The sequence below is a fragment of the Dendropsophus ebraccatus genome, chromosome 7 (assembly GCF_027789765.1).
Source record: "Dendropsophus ebraccatus isolate aDenEbr1 chromosome 7, aDenEbr1.pat, whole genome shotgun sequence".
In the NCBI taxonomy this organism is placed as follows: domain Eukaryota; kingdom Metazoa; phylum Chordata; class Amphibia; order Anura; family Hylidae; genus Dendropsophus; species Dendropsophus ebraccatus.
Window position 1 is genome coordinate 18,151,483 of NC_091460.1, and position 17,619 is coordinate 18,169,101.

The following is a 17,619-nucleotide window of genomic DNA, read 5'->3' on the forward strand; positions in this document are numbered from 1 at the left end:
TGTATACAGGATAGTGTGCACAGTGCTGTACAGTATTGTGTATACAGGGTAGTGTGCACAGGGCTGTACAGTATAGTATATACAGGATAGTGTGCACAGTGCTGTACAGTATATACAGGGTAGTGTGCACAGTGCTGTACAGTATATTGTATACAGGGTAGTGTGCACAGTGCTGTACAGTATATTGTATACAGGGTAGTGTGCACAGTGCTGTACAGTATAGTGTATACAGGGTAGTGTGCACAGTGCTGTACAGTATATACAGGGTAGTGTGCACAGTGCTGTACAGTATAGTGTATACAGGGTAGTGTGCACAGTGCTGTACAGTACAGTGTATACAGGGTAGTGTGCACAGTGCTGTACAGTATAGTGTATACAGGATAGTGTGCACGGTGCTGTACAGTATAGTATATACAGGGTAGTGTGCACTGTGCTGTACAGTATAGTATATACAGGGTAGTGTGCACGGTGCTGTACAGTATATTGTATACAGGGTAGTGTGCATGGTCCTGTACAGTATAGTATATACAGGGTAGTGTGCACAGTGCTGTACAGTATAGTATATACAGGGTAGTGTGCACAGTGCTGTACAGAGGGATGGGCCGCTCTGCTGTACACCTCACACTTCCTCCTCACACTCAGTCAGCTGATCCTCAGGTCACATGACCAGCCCTGCCTGCACAGGACCATGCCAGCAGCCGTGTATGGAGGAGTGGAGGGGTGAGAGCTCTGTGTGTCTCCTGTCACAGCGGGGGAGGATTGTGTATTGTCTGTGTATTGTGTGGAGGACCGTGTAACACTCTCAGCTCTGCTACATCTGTTATTATGCATGCTGGTAGAGGCGTCTGGGTCTCCGTAACCTGAGGACATGCTGTATGGCTTTGTATTGTGTGGTTACCTACAGGAGGAACGCTGCGGCCTCATACACCGTGCATAGTCATAGACGCTGCTGTACAGAGAAGGTATAGGTATACATGGAGGGTGTATATATATATATCCCTGTAATATAACAATGTGCTCACACTCTCCAGGGGAGGAACTCACTCCAAGGCGGTTCTGATCTCAGAAGATGGACGGATCTTGTGTGAGACAGAAGGACCTTGCACCAACCATTGGGTAAGGAACTAGACTGGCGCCCAGGGGCGGTCTTGGCATTTCTGGGGCCCCAAGCGAAGTTATGTCTGGGCCCCCCCCCCCCTCGACACGCGTTCCAAAACAATAGACCGCTGTGTGTTGCCCCCAGTAGTATATACCCCTTGTGCGCTACCGCCAGTAAGATATACTCCTTGTGTGCTGCCCCCAATAGTATATACCCCTTGTGTCCTGCCCCCAGTAGTATATACCCCTTGTTTGCTTCCTCCAGTAGTATATAGACCCCTGTGTGTTCCCCCAGTTATATATAGCCCCCCGTGTGCTCCCCCAGAAGTATATAGACCTCCTGTGTGCTGCCCCAGTTGTATATAGACCCCCTGTGTGCTGCCCCCAGTTGTATATACCCCCTGTGTGCTCCCCCACTAGTATATAGGCCCCTGTGTGCTCCCTCAGGGGTATTTAGCCCCCCTGTGTGCTCCCCCACTTGGATATAGACCTCCTGTGTGCTCCCCCACTTGGATATAGACCCCTGTGTGCTCCTCCAGTAGTATATAGACCCCTTGTGTGCTGCCCCAGTAGTATACAGACCCCTGTGGGCTCCCCCAGTTATATATAGAGCACCTGTTTGCCTCACAAGTAGTATATAGACCCCCTGTATGTTCCCCCAGTAGTATATAGACCCCCTGTGTGCCCCACCAGTAGTATATAGACCCCTGTGTGCTCCCCCAGTAGCATATAGCCCCCCTGTGTGCTCCCCCACTTGGATATAGACCTCCTGTGTGCTCTCCAAGTTGGATATAGACCCCATTCTGCTGCCCTTAAGTAGTATATAGACCCCCTGTGTGCTGCCCCCAGTAGTATATAGACCCCTCTGTGAAGCCCCAGTAGTCAATAGCCCCCCTGTGTGCTCCCCCTGTTATAAAGCCCCCCTGTGTGCTCCCCCCATTTATATAGACCCCCGATGTGCGCTCCCCCAGTTAAACAGACCCCTGTGTGCTCCCCTCCCATATAGTATATAACACAATAAAACAAACACTTATACTCACCTGGGTCCGGGCTTCTCCTCTTCTATTTACTCTTGTGGCCGCAGAAAGGGTTTTCCCTGTGATCACAAGAGGCCGCACTCCCCTTGTCCTGGCGCCAATGCTCCAGTGATGTCACTGGAGCGCCGACACCACAAGGACAAAGCTGCCACTTGTGACCACAGGGAAAACCCTTCCTGCGGCCACAAGAGTGACTGACAGGAAGGGAGCCAATGTCTCCCGCCCTGTCAATGCTGCTGCATGTAACTATGAGCGCTCATTACGAGTGCTCATAGTTACAGTTCAGATGGCAGCAGCGAGCGGGGCAGCGGCCCTGTCCAGCGGTCTTGAGCACAAGAGCGGGGCGTAGGGGCCCCCTTCGATGTTGGGGGCCCCAAGCGATCGCTTGGGGTGCTTGGTGCCAAAGACCGCCACTGCTGGCGCCATCTTGTGGTTGACCCAGCAATGAATACAGTGTACATATATACAACAGACCTAGTTCTAGGGTCTATCATTGTACCAAGATAAATCCGTACAGGCCTATGCTGCAGGGACCATCCCCAGTCATGTATGAGGGGTTTGGGGGTCTTTATGGCTGGCGGGCAGTAACTGTGTTAGTATAAGTCTGTACAAGGTGGATTATTCTTAGGCCTTCATGTAACCTTTCTTGTTTTTGTTCCCCAGTTGGTCGGCACAGACAAATGTTTGGAGGTGATCAACTCCATGGTGGCCGAGGCTAAAGAGAAGGCAGGGCTGGACCCTCAGGTTCCCATCCAATCCCTGGTAAGACGGGAGGGGTAGAAGATGACGACCATTCCTTACTGCTCCTCCTAATCTATAGTGCTCATACATACTGCCACATAACGGCCAGACCTGTAATACAACTCCCTTATACACATATGGGCCCTTCCTTAGGCCTCCTCTATCATAGACAGGTCTATCTTTCACATTTTCAATGTTTATGGTCCTGGAGTGTTTCTTCTTGAGGAGTCCATCATCTCTCGTAAGGAATCGTATACAGCAGGCAATGCTGTCTTGGAAATACTGAGAAAAATCAGAGCCTGAGATGTAACGTTTATTGTTATAACAATAAAAATCTGATCCAGGTCAAAGTCAGGGCTGTGGAGTCGGAGTCGGAGCTAGTTTTGGCTGGAGTCGGAGTTGGAAAAAAATTGTACCGACTCCAGCTTTAAAAAAATCTTTAAAAAATTTTGATATGAATTTTACAAGTTTTGCTCATGAATAAATATTATGAGCAACATTCTAATAGGACACTATTACATAAGGGTGGTCGGGGAATATATCAGTAATAGGACACTGGCCCTATTACATAAGGGTGGTCGGGGAATATATCAGTAATAGGACACTGGCCCTATTACATAAGGGTGGTCGGGGAATATATCAGTAATAGGACACTGGCCCTATTACATGAGGAGGGTCGGGGAATATATCAGTAATAGGACACTGGCCCTATTAGATAAGGGTGGTCGGGGAATATATCAGTAATATGACACTGGCCCTATTACATAAGGGTGGTCGGGGAATATATCAGTAATATGACACTGGCCCTATTACATAAGGGTGGTCGGGGAATATATCAGTAATATGACACTGGCCCTATTACATAAGGGTGGTCGGGGAATATATCAGTAATATGACACTGGCCCTATTACATAAGGGTGGTCGGGGAATATATCAGTAATAGGACACTGGCCCTATTACATAAGGGTGGTCGGGGAATATATCAGTAATATGACACTGGCCCTATTACATAAGGGTGGTCGGGGAATATATCAGTAATATGACACTGGCCCTGTTACATAAGGGTGGTCGGGGAATATATCAGTAATATGACACTGGCCCTGTTACATAAGGGTGGTCGGGGAATATATCAGTAATAGGACACTGGCCCTATTACATAAGGGTGGTCGGAGAAAAGTTGTCAGTCGCTATTTGGCAGTTTGTTTCTGAGCTGGAGGAGTCCATTGTGTGGGGGGAGATCTGTGCTGTTCTCTTCCTGGATGCTGAATGACTGTATAGGAGCAGCAGTGTAATATGGAGATATCCTGTGTAATATAGAGGAGGAGGAGACATAAGTAGTGTAGCAGTAACCTCTGTCCTCAGTGTGGGGTTTTCTCTCTGGGAGAAGATTGTGTGTTTTTCTTCAGTGTTCAATGGCTGCAGCTGTGTGTGTGCACTATGGCTGCAATAGGCTGTGTGTGTGTATGTGTGCTATGGCTGCAGCAGGCTGTGTGTGTGTGTGTGCACACTATGGCTGCAGCAGGCTGTGTGTATGTGTGCTATGGCCGCAGCAGGCTGTGTGTGTGTGTGTGCTATGGCTGCACAGGCTGTGTGTGTGTGCTATGGCTGCACAGGCTGTGTGTGTGTGCTATGGCTGCACAGGCTGTGTGTGTGTGCTATGGCTGCACAGGCTGTGTGTGTGTGCTATGGCTGCACAGGCTGTGTGTGTGTGCTATGGCTGCACAGGCTGTGTGTGTGTGCTATGGCTGCACAGGCTGTGTGTGTGTGCTATGGCTGCACAGGCTGTGTGTGTGTGCTATGGCTGCAGCATGCTGTGTGGGTGTGTGTGTATGCTATGGCTGCAGCAGGCTGTGTGTGTGCGTGCCCCCACAGTGACCTTATATATCACTGTGTGACCTCTATATTACTATGTGTGACCCCTCTCTACATCACTATGTGTGACCCCTCTCTACATCACTATGTGTGACCCCTCTCTACATCACTATGTGTGACCCCTCTCTACATCACTATGTGTGACCCCTCTCTACATCACTATGTGTGACCCCCCTCGCTATATCACTATGTGTGACCTCTCTATATCACTATGTGTGACCTTCCTTATATCACTATGTGCGACCCCTCTCTATATCACTATGTGTGACCCCTCTATATCACTATGTGTGACCCCTCTATATCACTGTGTGACCCCCTCTATATCACTATGGGTGACCTCTATATCACTATGTGTGACCCCTCTCTATATCACTGTGTGTGACCCCTCTATATCACTGTGTGTGACCCCTCTCTATATCACTATGTGTGACCCCTCTCTATATCACTGTGTGACCCCCCTCTATATCACTGTGTGTGACCCCCTCTCTATATCACTATGTGTGACCCCTCTCTATATCACTATGTGTGACCCCTCTATATCACTATGTGTGACCCCTCTCTATATCACTATGTGTGACCCCTCTCTATATCACTATGTGTGACCCCTCTCTATATCACTATGTGTGACCCCTCTCTATATCACTATGTGTGACCCCTCTCTATATCACTGTGTGACCCCTCTCTATATCACTATGTGTGACCCCTCTCTATATCACTATGTGTGACCCCTCTCTATATCACTATGTGTGACCCCTCTCTATATCACTATGTGTGACCCCTCTCTATATCACTATGTGTGACCCCTCTCTATATCACTATGTGTGACCTCTCTATATCACTATGTGTGACCTTCCTTATATCACTATGTGCGACCCCTCTCTATATCACTATGTGTGACCCCTCTATATCACTATGTGTGACCCCTCTATATCACTGTGTGACCCCCTCTATATCACTATGTGTGACCCCTCTATATCACTGTGTGACCCCTCTATATCACTATGGGTGACCTCTATATCACTATGTGTGACCCCTCTCTATATCACTATGTGTGACCCCTCTATATCACTGTGTGTGACCCCTCTCTATATCACTATGTGTGACCCCTCTCTATATCACTGTGTGACCCCCCTCTATATCACTGTGTGTGACCCCCTCTCTATATCACTATGTGTGACCCCTCTCTATATCACTATGTGTGACCCCTCTCTATATCACTATGTGTGACCCCTCTCTATATCACTATGTGTGACCCCTCTCTATATCACTATGTGTGACCCCTCTCTATATCACTATGTGTGACCACTCTCTATATCACTATGTGTGACCACTCTCTATATCACTATGTGTGACCCCTCTATATATCACTATGTGTGACCCCTCTCTATATCACTGTGTGTGACCCCCTCTCTATATCACTGTGTGACCCCTCTCTATATCACTATGTGTGACCCCTCTCTATATCACTATGTGTGACCCCTCTATATCACTATGTGTGACCACTCTCTATATCACTGTGTCTGACCCCTCTCTATAACACTATGTGTGACCCCTCTCTATATCACTATGTGTGACCCCTCTCTATATCACTATGTGTGACCCCTCTATATCACTATGTGTGACCCCTCTCTATATCACTATGTGTGACCCCTCTCTATATCACTATGTGTGACCCCTCTCTATATCACTATGTGTGACCCCTCTCTATATCACTATGTGTGACCCCTCTCTATATCACTGTGTGTGACCCCCTCTCTATATCACTGTGTGTGACCCCCTCTCTATATCACTATGTGTGACCCCTCTCTCTATATCACTATGGCTGACCTCTATATCACAGGGATCTGGCATTGTTAGCAGTGTATCTGTGTGTATGGTGAATATTTAGTCAGAAACATAGAAGATTGTCAGCAGGAAAAGACCACCTAGACCATCTAGTCTAGTTGTGAGTAGTTCAGGACATGGAGGCTGGAGACTGGCTGCATCCACTGCACACAAAGGACAAGCTGCTTTATATGTTTCCTTATTCCCTCAGAAGTCGCCCCAGGATCATGTAGGACATTAGGGAGAAGCTGCTAAGCCAGTGTGATAAATAACTCCCCTGGTATATGAATGGCCATTTATGAAGGAGCAGGAGTCGGAGTCGGGAGTTGGAGTCGGTCCTGATAAAATTCAGGAGTCTTGAGTTACCGACTCCACAGCCCTGGTCAAAGTAGTAGACCACCAGACAATATAGGAAGAAAAATAACATAGTATCTGACCTACACATAATACAGGATGGGAAGCAGCAGGAAAATGCACGGGACACTAAATACTTCCCCTCACAAAACCCCCTGATGCACCTGTCTTGGCAAATAGGGTAGAGGCTATGACTCTATGACCCTTTATATCTAAAAGGTTACATTGCATTGTGTACCCACCACTGTGAGATGCTATATAGGTTATTCATGTGCAATAAGTCACAGAAGTGATGCCTATGCATGTGCTATAGGTCACGGATGAAAACTTTATTTTCTATGGGGACACCTATTAACTCTTTCAAGGATTGTATAAACTATATATATATATATATATATATATATATATATATATATATATATATAAAATACACACACACACAGGTATATATATATATATATATATATATATATATATATATATATATATATATATATATATATATATAAAAGGTGTCTCTGTTACATGCATTAACACTTTGGAGTTTTTTTTTTTTTTGCACTTTGACCCTGAGTGTGTATTTGCACTTAAGTCCTGTAGTATAAGGTTATGCACATTTGTGTGTACCCACTCACTCTTACAACCACTCACCTCCAGATCCTCTCGGGATTTCCCTAATGTTACTTGATTATTTTATCTACTAATGGCCAAATGTAGCCTCTTGTTTTAGGAACCATTTATGTTTTCTTTTTGATTTACTGTGACAAATCTCTATATAACATAGTCCTATCAGATATCTCCCCTGAGGAATCCTTGTTATAATCAAGGAGGAAACACGTAGGGAGGAAAGGTCCAGTTAGTATGTTGTTTTTTGTTTCTATATTGTCTGGCAGTCGATTACTCTGACCCGGGTCAGATTTTTTATTGTTATATCATTAAAAGTTACATTTTACGCTCTGATTTTTTTCCCGGTATTTTCTAAATGTTGTTGGAGTTTTTCTCATAATTTCTCATCTAAGTGATCTGTACTATCACCTGAGCAACTGCAATGCTGCCTGGGAAAAATATATGCAAATGAGCTAAAATGTCTCTCTAGTGCCACCTACTGGAAGTGGCCTCTCTGTAAATTCATGTCTGGCCCATTTAAAACAGTGTAGACATCCAGATGGTGGTTTCTCACTTTCTGAGGGGATTCTGCTTAGACGTTTGAATGTTCTGACTGGTCAGACATGACTTCCAGGGATAACACATTCAATAGGTGGCACTAAAGAGTCAGTTTCTTCCTTCTGTAGGAGACATGACTTACAAAGCCTATGTATATTGACTAGCTTATAGACATGCTCAAAAAGGCATTTTCTAATACATTATGGTGAATCCCATGACCCAATAGAGAGACCTCACGTCCCCCTGCACCCCATGCTGGATCAGTGTCTGGCCATATGATACCACCTGTATTTTTTATAACTACAGGGCATGTCCTTGAGTGGTGGAGAACAGAAAGAAGCCATCAATAAGCTTATAGAAGAGATGAAGCAGCGCTTCCCGCACCTCAGCGAGAACTACCTCATCTGCAATGACACCATAGGCGCCATAGCAACCGCGACAAAGTTAGGTAAGTACTCTCTAGTTTGGGCCCATTCACACTGCAGAAAACAGGCGGAAAAACATGTAAATTCTTTCAGCAGAGAGCAGAGGCGCCCTATACGGAACATTGAGGCAGGCAGAATTTTGGGGATTCCGTTCGGAATTTTTTTTTCCGCAGGGGGTTAAAGGGGTTATCCAGCACTACAAAAACATGGCCACTTTCTTGCAGAGACAGCACCACTCTTGTCTCCAGTTTGGGTGCACGTTTTGTTACTCAATTCCATTGAAGTGAATGGAGCTTAATCGTAAACCAAACCTGAACTGGAGACAAGAGTGGCCATGTTTTTGTAGCTCTGGATAACAAACTTCTTTAAAACATATCCTCTATAAGACATGCACATTTGACAGAGCTGAGTGGCTAGGGTTTTAAGCAGAAAGATGTTGGCTATGGAGCCTCCACTTTCCCCATTCAAAATCCATGCACACTTAGCTGAGTGGAGTGTGCATGCTAGGGGAGTGGGAGAGATACTCCTCCTCAAGAATAAAATTATTGGGCAACTGAAATCCAACATGCCCAACCCTTCTCTTCTCCATCATCTACCCACCATAATATATAACAAGGATGGGGAACCTTCAGCTTTCAAGCTGTTGCAAAACTACAATTCCCATCATGCCTGGACAGCCAAAGCTTTAGCGGCCAAGGCATGATGGGAATTGTAGTTTTGCAACAGCTGGGGGGCTGGAGGTACCCTATCCCTGATATAAGCAGTCATGTTCTATATCTGGCATATATCTCTGGCCATCCTAACGCTCTGCTATTTCCCTCCTCTAGGGGGCGTTGTGCTGATATCAGGCACTGGGTCTAACTGCAAACTGGTGAACCCGGATGGGTCTGTGACCGGCTGTGGGGGCTGGGGGCATCTGATGGGAGATGAAGGATCAGGTGAGATGTAGCAGAGCTGAGTTTGTGTCCAATTATTATAAACTTTAGGCTTGTGCTGGTCTGTATGAATTTCTATAGGAATGACCCGTCTCTCCCGGCAGCATACTGGATATCTCATCGCGCTATCAAGACTGTGTTTGACGTCACCGACAACCTGGTGGATCCAGAATTTGACATCAGCTACGTGCAGGAAGCCATGTTCAGTTACTTCCAGGTAATACAGCATTTATGATCATGTTGGCATCAACCTGTTCTCTATAAGCATCCAGAAGCCTGGACAGTATGGGGGAGAAATGAAAGCTGAATTGTGATTGGTTGCTATGGGAGCTGTGATTGGTTGCTGTGGGAGCTGTGATTGGTTGCTATGCAAGCTGTGATTGGTTGCTATGCAAGCTGTGATTGGTTGCTATGCAAGCTGTGACTGGTTGCTATGGGCAACAGAGAGAATCTTACTATAAGAGAGCACCATAAATCTCCCCCTTTCACCCATTATTTGGCATGTTCTGTTATTTATTATTATGTGTTCTGGCCTTGCCGGACACACACAGAGGCATTGCTGCGTACCCCTCTCTATACCGGGCAGCCCCTGGCTGTTATTAGTAAGTGGGCGGCGCCGCTAATTAACAATTTAAATGCCACTGTAAAAACTGACAGAATTTTATTTTTATCAGAATAATTTTTATTGAGAAAAAAAAACACTTTTACAAAACAGATTTTCTCCCCGTACAAACAAAAACACTCTGACAGAAGAATTTAAAGGGGTTATCCAGCGCTACAAAAACATGGCCACTTTCTTTCAGAGACAACGCGACTCTTGTCTCCAGGTCAGGTGTGGTTTGCAGTTAAAGGGGTTATCCAGTGCTACAAAAAAATGGCCACTTTTTCCACTCTATTGTCTCCAGATTGGGTGGGTTTTGGGACTCAGTTCCATTGAAGTAAATGGAGCTTAATTGCAAACCACACCTGAACTGGAGACAAGAGAGGGGGAAAAGAGGCCATGTTTTTGTAGCGCTGGATAACCCCTTTAAGCTCAATTAACTTCAATGGAACTGAGTTGCAAAACCTGCACCCAACCTGGAGATGAGCGGTGCTGTCTCTGGAAGAAATTGCCCATAATTTTGTAGCACTGGATAACCCCTTTAAATAGTTTTAAAATGGTGGTCCAGTGCGGGCAGGGTGGGGGGGGGGGTGACTGCTTTCCATGTGAAGATGATCTGTCATACTTACAGCCTGGAGCCTCGGGATGTCCAGTCTTGGCAATTGCTCCAGGCTGCCCTAAGCAGCCTTAAGTAATCGAGCGTAGATAAGATTAATCAATGCAGTACCTATATCCTATGCGGGGACCAGAAGTAAATGTGTAAAAAAAAAAAGTTTTTCACATAAAATTCCAGAAGTATAATCACCCCCTTAATAAAATATTTGCTATGGCCACATGCAGAATCAACCAATCTATAACATTCCTGATCTCGCATGGTAAACGGCGTAAGCGCAAAAACCCACCAGAGAACAAAATTGAATAAAAAGAGATCAAAAAGTTGAGTTTTCCAGCAAGATACTGATAAAAATTACAAATCATGGCGCAAAAAGTGACACCTCACACGGTCCCTTAGACCAAAAAATTAAAGCGTCATAAGGCTATGCTCAGACACTGTAAGAAACCTGGCGTTCCGTGGTCTCAGAAAAGACCATCCTGGCCAGTATGATCTTTAGTAGTACCGGCCGGATGATCTTTAGCGCTGCTGAGTTCTGATGCGGGCACATCCGTGTGCGCCGGCATCAGAACTCTTCACTGCACACAATGGAGCGTGCGGCCAGAGCCGCTTGCTCCATAGTGTGCACTGACATGTTAGTTGTTTGCGGCACCGCTAGGGATCCCGGCCGGAGCGTATACTATGTGTATACACTCCGGCCGGAATTCCCTCAACCTGCAGCACAATGTAAGTTCCGTACCAATCGTGGCCGTTGCAACAATGGCTCTGATTACCGCGGAACTTACGTTGTGTGAACATGGCCTAAGGATGGAAATAGAGCAGTGTTAAAGACTTTTTGTTTTAAGTTTTATCTTTTTAAATGTAGTAAAATAAAAGTTATATAGGTCGCCTATTGTTGTTATCGTACTGACTTGAGGAACATAGATAACATCTTAGTTTTACTACAGAACGAATGCCATAAAGACAAAACCATGCCAATGATTTTTCCCGGTTTTGCAGCATATATTTGTGGAAAAATTAAAAAAATCTGTCATTGCAAAGTACAGTTGGTGTCGCAAAAAATAAGAGCTCATGTGGGTCTGTAAGTGAATTTGATCTTGGAAGGTGGCCACAGTTTTTTTAGGATAATAACTACTATTGTGCCAATGTACTAAAAAACTAATTGGGGAACTGCACAGCCAAATAGCAGGTGCTCCTAGCCTGACATACCAAAATTACAAGATATTAAAGAGACAGTGTATGTCATGTCACACTAGGCACACCACTATCAAATGGTGAAATGGGGGCATAAAACAAGAATAAACAACACATAAACCACAAGTGTGGATAAAGTGACCAGGGTAAAATGATATTTTTCTCCATTAGCCTCCCAAAAAAGGGTTAATAAAAGTTGATCAATAAGTTATATGAGTCTTAAAATGGTGCTAATAGTAATAATAATAAAGTAAAATTTGTCCCGCAAAAAACACACCCCTCATATGGCAACACCGGCAAAAAACCAAAAATACGAAAAGGGGGTATGACTCTTGGTTGATGGGAAAAAAAAAAGAAAAGAAAATACAGTAGCGTGGTCACTAAGGGGTTAAACAGAACATCCAGGGCACAGATTGGCCTCCTGGCCACTTTTGGAATGAATCCAATGAACACATAAAAAGACAAACTGCTCACTATTGTTCCCGCTGTTTGCAGGTCTCTAACCGGATGGGCATCCTGACTCATCTGTACCGAACATTCGAGAAGTCCAGGATAGCCGGATTCTGTATCAAGTTGGCAGAAGGTAAAACAAAGATGGCTACACATCACGTGCCATTGTAAATTACCCCCCCCCCCATATCAGACCAGGCAGTCTACAATAAGGTTTCCTGAATCAGGACAAATAACTCTTATTTCAGTCCATCGCTCCAGCGCTGAGATATGAGCTTTAGCAATTTTATGCATATTAATTGGTCCACAGGTCGCTCCCCAGAAAACTGCTGATGGTTTTGATCTAAGAGACGTCACCAGTAGTAACTTGGCAAACTGTTCGGGTTTGGCAAGGATCTCCGAACCAAATGGTCAGCCTTTGACTCGTGCTGCCTAGAGAAGTTGGATGCTGCCCTAGAGAGTTGTGGAAAGCAAGGATACGGCCATGGCCTCTTACCATGTTTTCCTGGCAGCCCTATGGTGGCAGGAAGAAAATCCTATCTCCCCATATATTGACTGCTCCACTATTGAGCTATGGATTCGGCATCTTACTGGTTCCCCCCTTTATTTCAGGTGCTAACAAGGGAGACGCCTTGTGCCGTTCGGTGTTTCATAGTGCGGGTGTAATCCTCGCCCGTCATGTTGTGGCCGTCATGCCGAAGATTGATGAGGTTAGTGAATAGCAGTAGTCTTGTTTATGTCATATGTATCTATATGCTCCCCATCTCTCGCTGCCTAGAGGAAACTGCTGCAACTACCCAACATCCAACAACAGGGGCCACAAAAGCGAACACTGGCCAAACCTTTAGATGGCTGTCCGTCGATCCAACTACTATGCCATTTATTAATAGTTAAAGGGGTATTCCACTCAAACATAACTTTTGATATGTTGATGCCCATGGTGAGACTAACAATTCCTTCCATACTTGTTATTATCTATTCAGTCTCCTTCCCCCAGTTCTCAGCTGCTGCTTTCTGCTGAAGACACAAAAATCTGTGTGTAAGCCTCTCTCTCTGTCTCCCCCTCCCTACTAAGACTGCTGATGTAAATAAGTCCCTGGTGGGCTGTATCTGCAACATTGTAGCTTCTTTGTAATGGGGATGGCCCTGGTACTACTCCCCCATCATCTGCTCATACTATGAGCAGATAGATGATGGAGGAGTAGTAGAGTGTGCAGACTCACCTGTTCCATAGGCAGCCATTGATTCCAATAGAGTGTCTAGCAGGGGCGCACTGTATATAGAAGTCAATGGTACTCATTGACTTATATAGTACGCCCCCTGCTGGACGCGCCATTGGAATTACACCCTGGTTCGTGATGTCACGGTATTTCTGAGATTTTGAAGTCTCCGTGATCTAATAAATTAAGGGAAATAGCAGTAAATGTGCATTTCCCATAATTAATGTATATTAGGAATTTGTCTAACTTTCCCTAACTAATAACATATTAAAAAATGCTTTTGCTGCTTTAATGGTCTTGTATAGAAACTGCGGTAGAGCTAAAACTGTGCCATAAAGAAGGAAAGTATGGTCGGTATACAGATAAGGTATTACATGTTAGGATGACGTCCTATCGGGATGCATGGGTCATCGGCAGGAGGAGTATGTGTGAAGCTATGTCCATGTCTCTTCCTCTCTCCAGGTCTTATTCCGGGGGGAGCTGGGTCTCCCCATCCTGGCTGAAGGCTCCGTGTGGAACAGCTGGGATCTCCTGAAGGACGGTGAGGAGTCGTGTATTGTCTTGTGGCTACACTTTATAGGGAGGAGATGGGATGATTATCGGCTGAGCTCTGAGCGACGGCCAGTTATCCCCATTACAGGGTCGCAAGGGTCTGAGGACAGACAGACGGCTCTGCTCAGGTCTCTGTTCTCACTGTAATGAACACTGCCAACACCCAGCTGGACCCACTGGGTTAGAAGGGGGTGGGTTGGGATCCATTATGGTGGTATGTGCTGGACTGGGTGAATTTTGTCCATTAAAAGGAACGTATAATCATCATAGATTATAATTTTTTTTGACTGATTAGAACCAGATAATGGAACATGTTTTATTTTTTTTATATTTCTATTAAATTTTCTTGGATTATTGTACATTGACATGTGAGCGTCCATCTTTCCTGAGCTTCCAGTACTTATCAGCTGCTGTATGTCCTGCAGGAAGTGGTGTATTCTCTCCAGTCTGACACAGTGCTCTCTGCTGCCACCTCTGTCCATGTCAGGAACTGTCCAGAGCAGGAGAGTTTTCTATGAGGATTTGTTACTGCTCTGGACAGTTCCTGACATGGACAGAGGTGGCTGCAGAGAGCAGTGTATCAGACTGGAGAGAATACACCCCTTCCTGCAGGCCATACAGCAGCTGATAAGTACTGGAAGACTTTTTAAAATAGTTTTTTTTAGATTTTTAAATAGAAGTAAATTACAGATTTTTATAACTTTCTGACACAATTTGATTTAAAGGAAAAAGATTTTCACTGGAGTTCCCCTTTAATAGCATTTAGTGCTGTTTAGTGAGATGAATGTAAAACAGATGAACCAAGTGGTCTTTTTGTGCTGACAATCTTCTATGTTTCTAAACATTACGGTAAGTGCACACTAAGGAAATCACGAGGATAACTTGCCGCGGATTCTGTCACTCGCCCCCCCACGCTCCCGTGTACGCCAGTGCCATGGACACCATTCTATGGTCGGGTGGATTCTGCTGTCCGTGAAAACAAAGAACCTGTTCGTTCTTTGGATGCACGGCGGAATCCGCCCCACCGGGTAGAGATGCGCTCGGCCGTGAGTGGTGGCAAGCTGTGGAATCTGGGAACTTCCTTAGTGTGAACATACCCTAACTGGCAGCCAGCAGAATCCTGAATACAGCTCTGGCTATGATGAGAGTATACAGAGGGCTGGTTGCTGAATCTCAGTGTTCGGTACTAATGTAATTGCCTTTAGTGATTCCCGAGTGACGTTGTTTTGTATACTCTAGTCACATCCAGAGCTGCAGTAACAATGATGCTAGATTACCTCTACAGTATATTGTCTAATATAGTACAAACCAGACATTTTACCGAAGAGCTCATAAGAATCCGGAAGGAGGGCCATATATGTCATGGAAGCGAGCAGAAGTGTGAGTGCAGCTCTGGCTGTGACTGGAGCATGATGGAAGAGTGTATAACATATGAAGTGGTATTGATTATAAAGTCACTGGATACTGACACATCCTCTCCATGTGCAGGGTTCATCGAGGTTCTGGACCAAGCTCGCAAGACCCCCCATGGACGCCATCTTTCCCGCTTCAGCCTGCTAAAGATCAGCCAGTCATCTGCTGTGGGTGGAGCCAGCCTCGCCGCTAAGGATATTGGGATTGATTTACCTATCAGCTACCAGGATAATGTGAACGTCTTCTACAGCCACAGTTTCCCATAAGCCTCTGGGGCGTCCAGTGCTGGTCACTGCTTCCTCTTATATTGATTACATGTCTTTACTATGTCACCCATGTATCTCCCTTGTTAGGGCACCCTGAGGTAATAAAGGGGCACCCCCCCCCCCACTTATGGCCAAGGTGGAGACCAGATATTTTTCCTTACACTACGTGGTCTATTGTTTACATCAATTCTCTGTGGGGTAAATAATAAGGGGGAGATTTATCAAACATGGTGTAAAGTGACACTGTCTCAGTTCCCCCTAGCAACCAATCAGATTCCACCTTTCATTCCTCACAGACTCTTTGGAAAATGAAAGGTGGGATCTGATTGGTTGCTAGGGGCGACTGCGCCAGTTTCACTTTACACCATAAATCTCCCCCTAAGTCTTGATGTCCCTTGCCGGATCAGCAGTGAGTTTCTCTGTTAATTCGGAAGATCGGGTCTCCTTGAATACCAGCACGCTACGAGTCCATAATATGCTCGGCGTTACAGTCTCAATGTGTGGTGGTATATAAGGAGACCTGAACAGAGAAACTGACCGCTGATCCGGCAGAGCGCCGTCATGACAGGTGACTGACCCTCGCTGTGGCCAGTATTACTCCACACGCCATCTGCCTCCACCATGTGGTCTTTCTGTTTGGACATAGAATCTCACTGAGGATCGCAGTCATTGTTATCCAGCTTGTTGTAGGCTCCTAGGACCCTGGTAATATAGGCCTCCCAGGGGTTCCTGGAGGTGCTGTCACCAATCCTACTAGTTTATTTAGTTTATTCATTACTTATATTAAAATCAGACTGGACAGGTGTCTACTATATTAATGTAGCAATTTTTCCTGTACCTTTTATACAGATTTTTCATTAAAGGAAAATATTGCCAATGATTCATTTACTTTAATTATTGCCAGAATAAAAAATGTATATTCTGCATGTGTGGTTTATAGTGCAATACAGAAAGAACAAATATAACTACTATAATACTGCTCATATGTACAAGAATTATAACTACTATAATACTGCTCATATGTACAAGAATTATAACTACTATAATACTGCTCCTATATACAGTAATATAACTACTATAATACTGCTCCTATATACAAGAATATAACTACTATAATACTGCTCCTATATACAGGAATATAACTACTATAATACTGCTCATATGTACAAGAATTATAACTACTATAATACTGCTCCTATATACAAGAATATAACTACTATAATACTGCTCCTATATACAGGAATAAAACTACTATAATACTACCCCTATATACAGGGATATAACTACTATAATACTGCTCCTATATACAGGAATAAAACTACTATAATACTGCTCCTATATACAAGAATATAACTACTATAATACTGCTCCTATATACAGGAATAAAACTACTATAATACTACCCCTATATACAGGGATATAACTACTATAATACTGCCCCCTATTCAAGTCTGGATAAGGTATTGCGCTCACCATTGCTACTGGAGATAGAATGGGACAAACAGGAAGGATAAAAGCACATGCACTCAGGTGTCTCCTGCTAATTGCGGTCATGTGGGTCTCACCAGGAGGAGTGCAAAACACGGAGAAAAGAGAGAAACAAAATATGGTTCAGGGAAGAAAAAGAGCGCTGCACTTCACACCTATGGCTGATACTAGTACCTCTCGGCTGCATAAAAACATGTTTTTTTTTTTTTTTTTTGGGGGGGGGGGGGGCATTTTGGGTCTGGTCCTGTGGCATGGGGGTTGCAGGGCCATTCCATGGCCCCCCATCCCTGCCCATGCACGCCTGCGGGGGTGGTGGTCACTGACCGGCACAGTGTGGACTTGTGTATCATGTGTATCAGATACCTGCACGCG

General features: G+C 44.9%; 1 protein-coding gene across 1 annotated transcript; it reads left to right on the forward strand.

The window, feature by feature from the left end:
* The first annotated feature begins 641 nt into the window (after window positions 1-641).
* NAGK (N-acetylglucosamine kinase) lies at window positions 642-15,984 on the forward strand. The gene is made up of 10 exons (XM_069976303.1): window positions 642-720; window positions 1,032-1,116; window positions 2,799-2,897; window positions 8,397-8,538; window positions 9,343-9,453; window positions 9,555-9,667; window positions 12,354-12,441; window positions 12,921-13,018; window positions 13,991-14,069; window positions 15,569-15,984. The coding sequence occupies exons 1-10, from the start codon at window positions 689-691 to the stop codon at window positions 15,757-15,759; spliced, it is 1,038 nt and encodes a 345-aa protein (XP_069832404.1). The 5' UTR covers window positions 642-688; the 3' UTR covers window positions 15,760-15,984.
* Window positions 15,985-17,619: the final 1,635 nt, after the last annotated feature.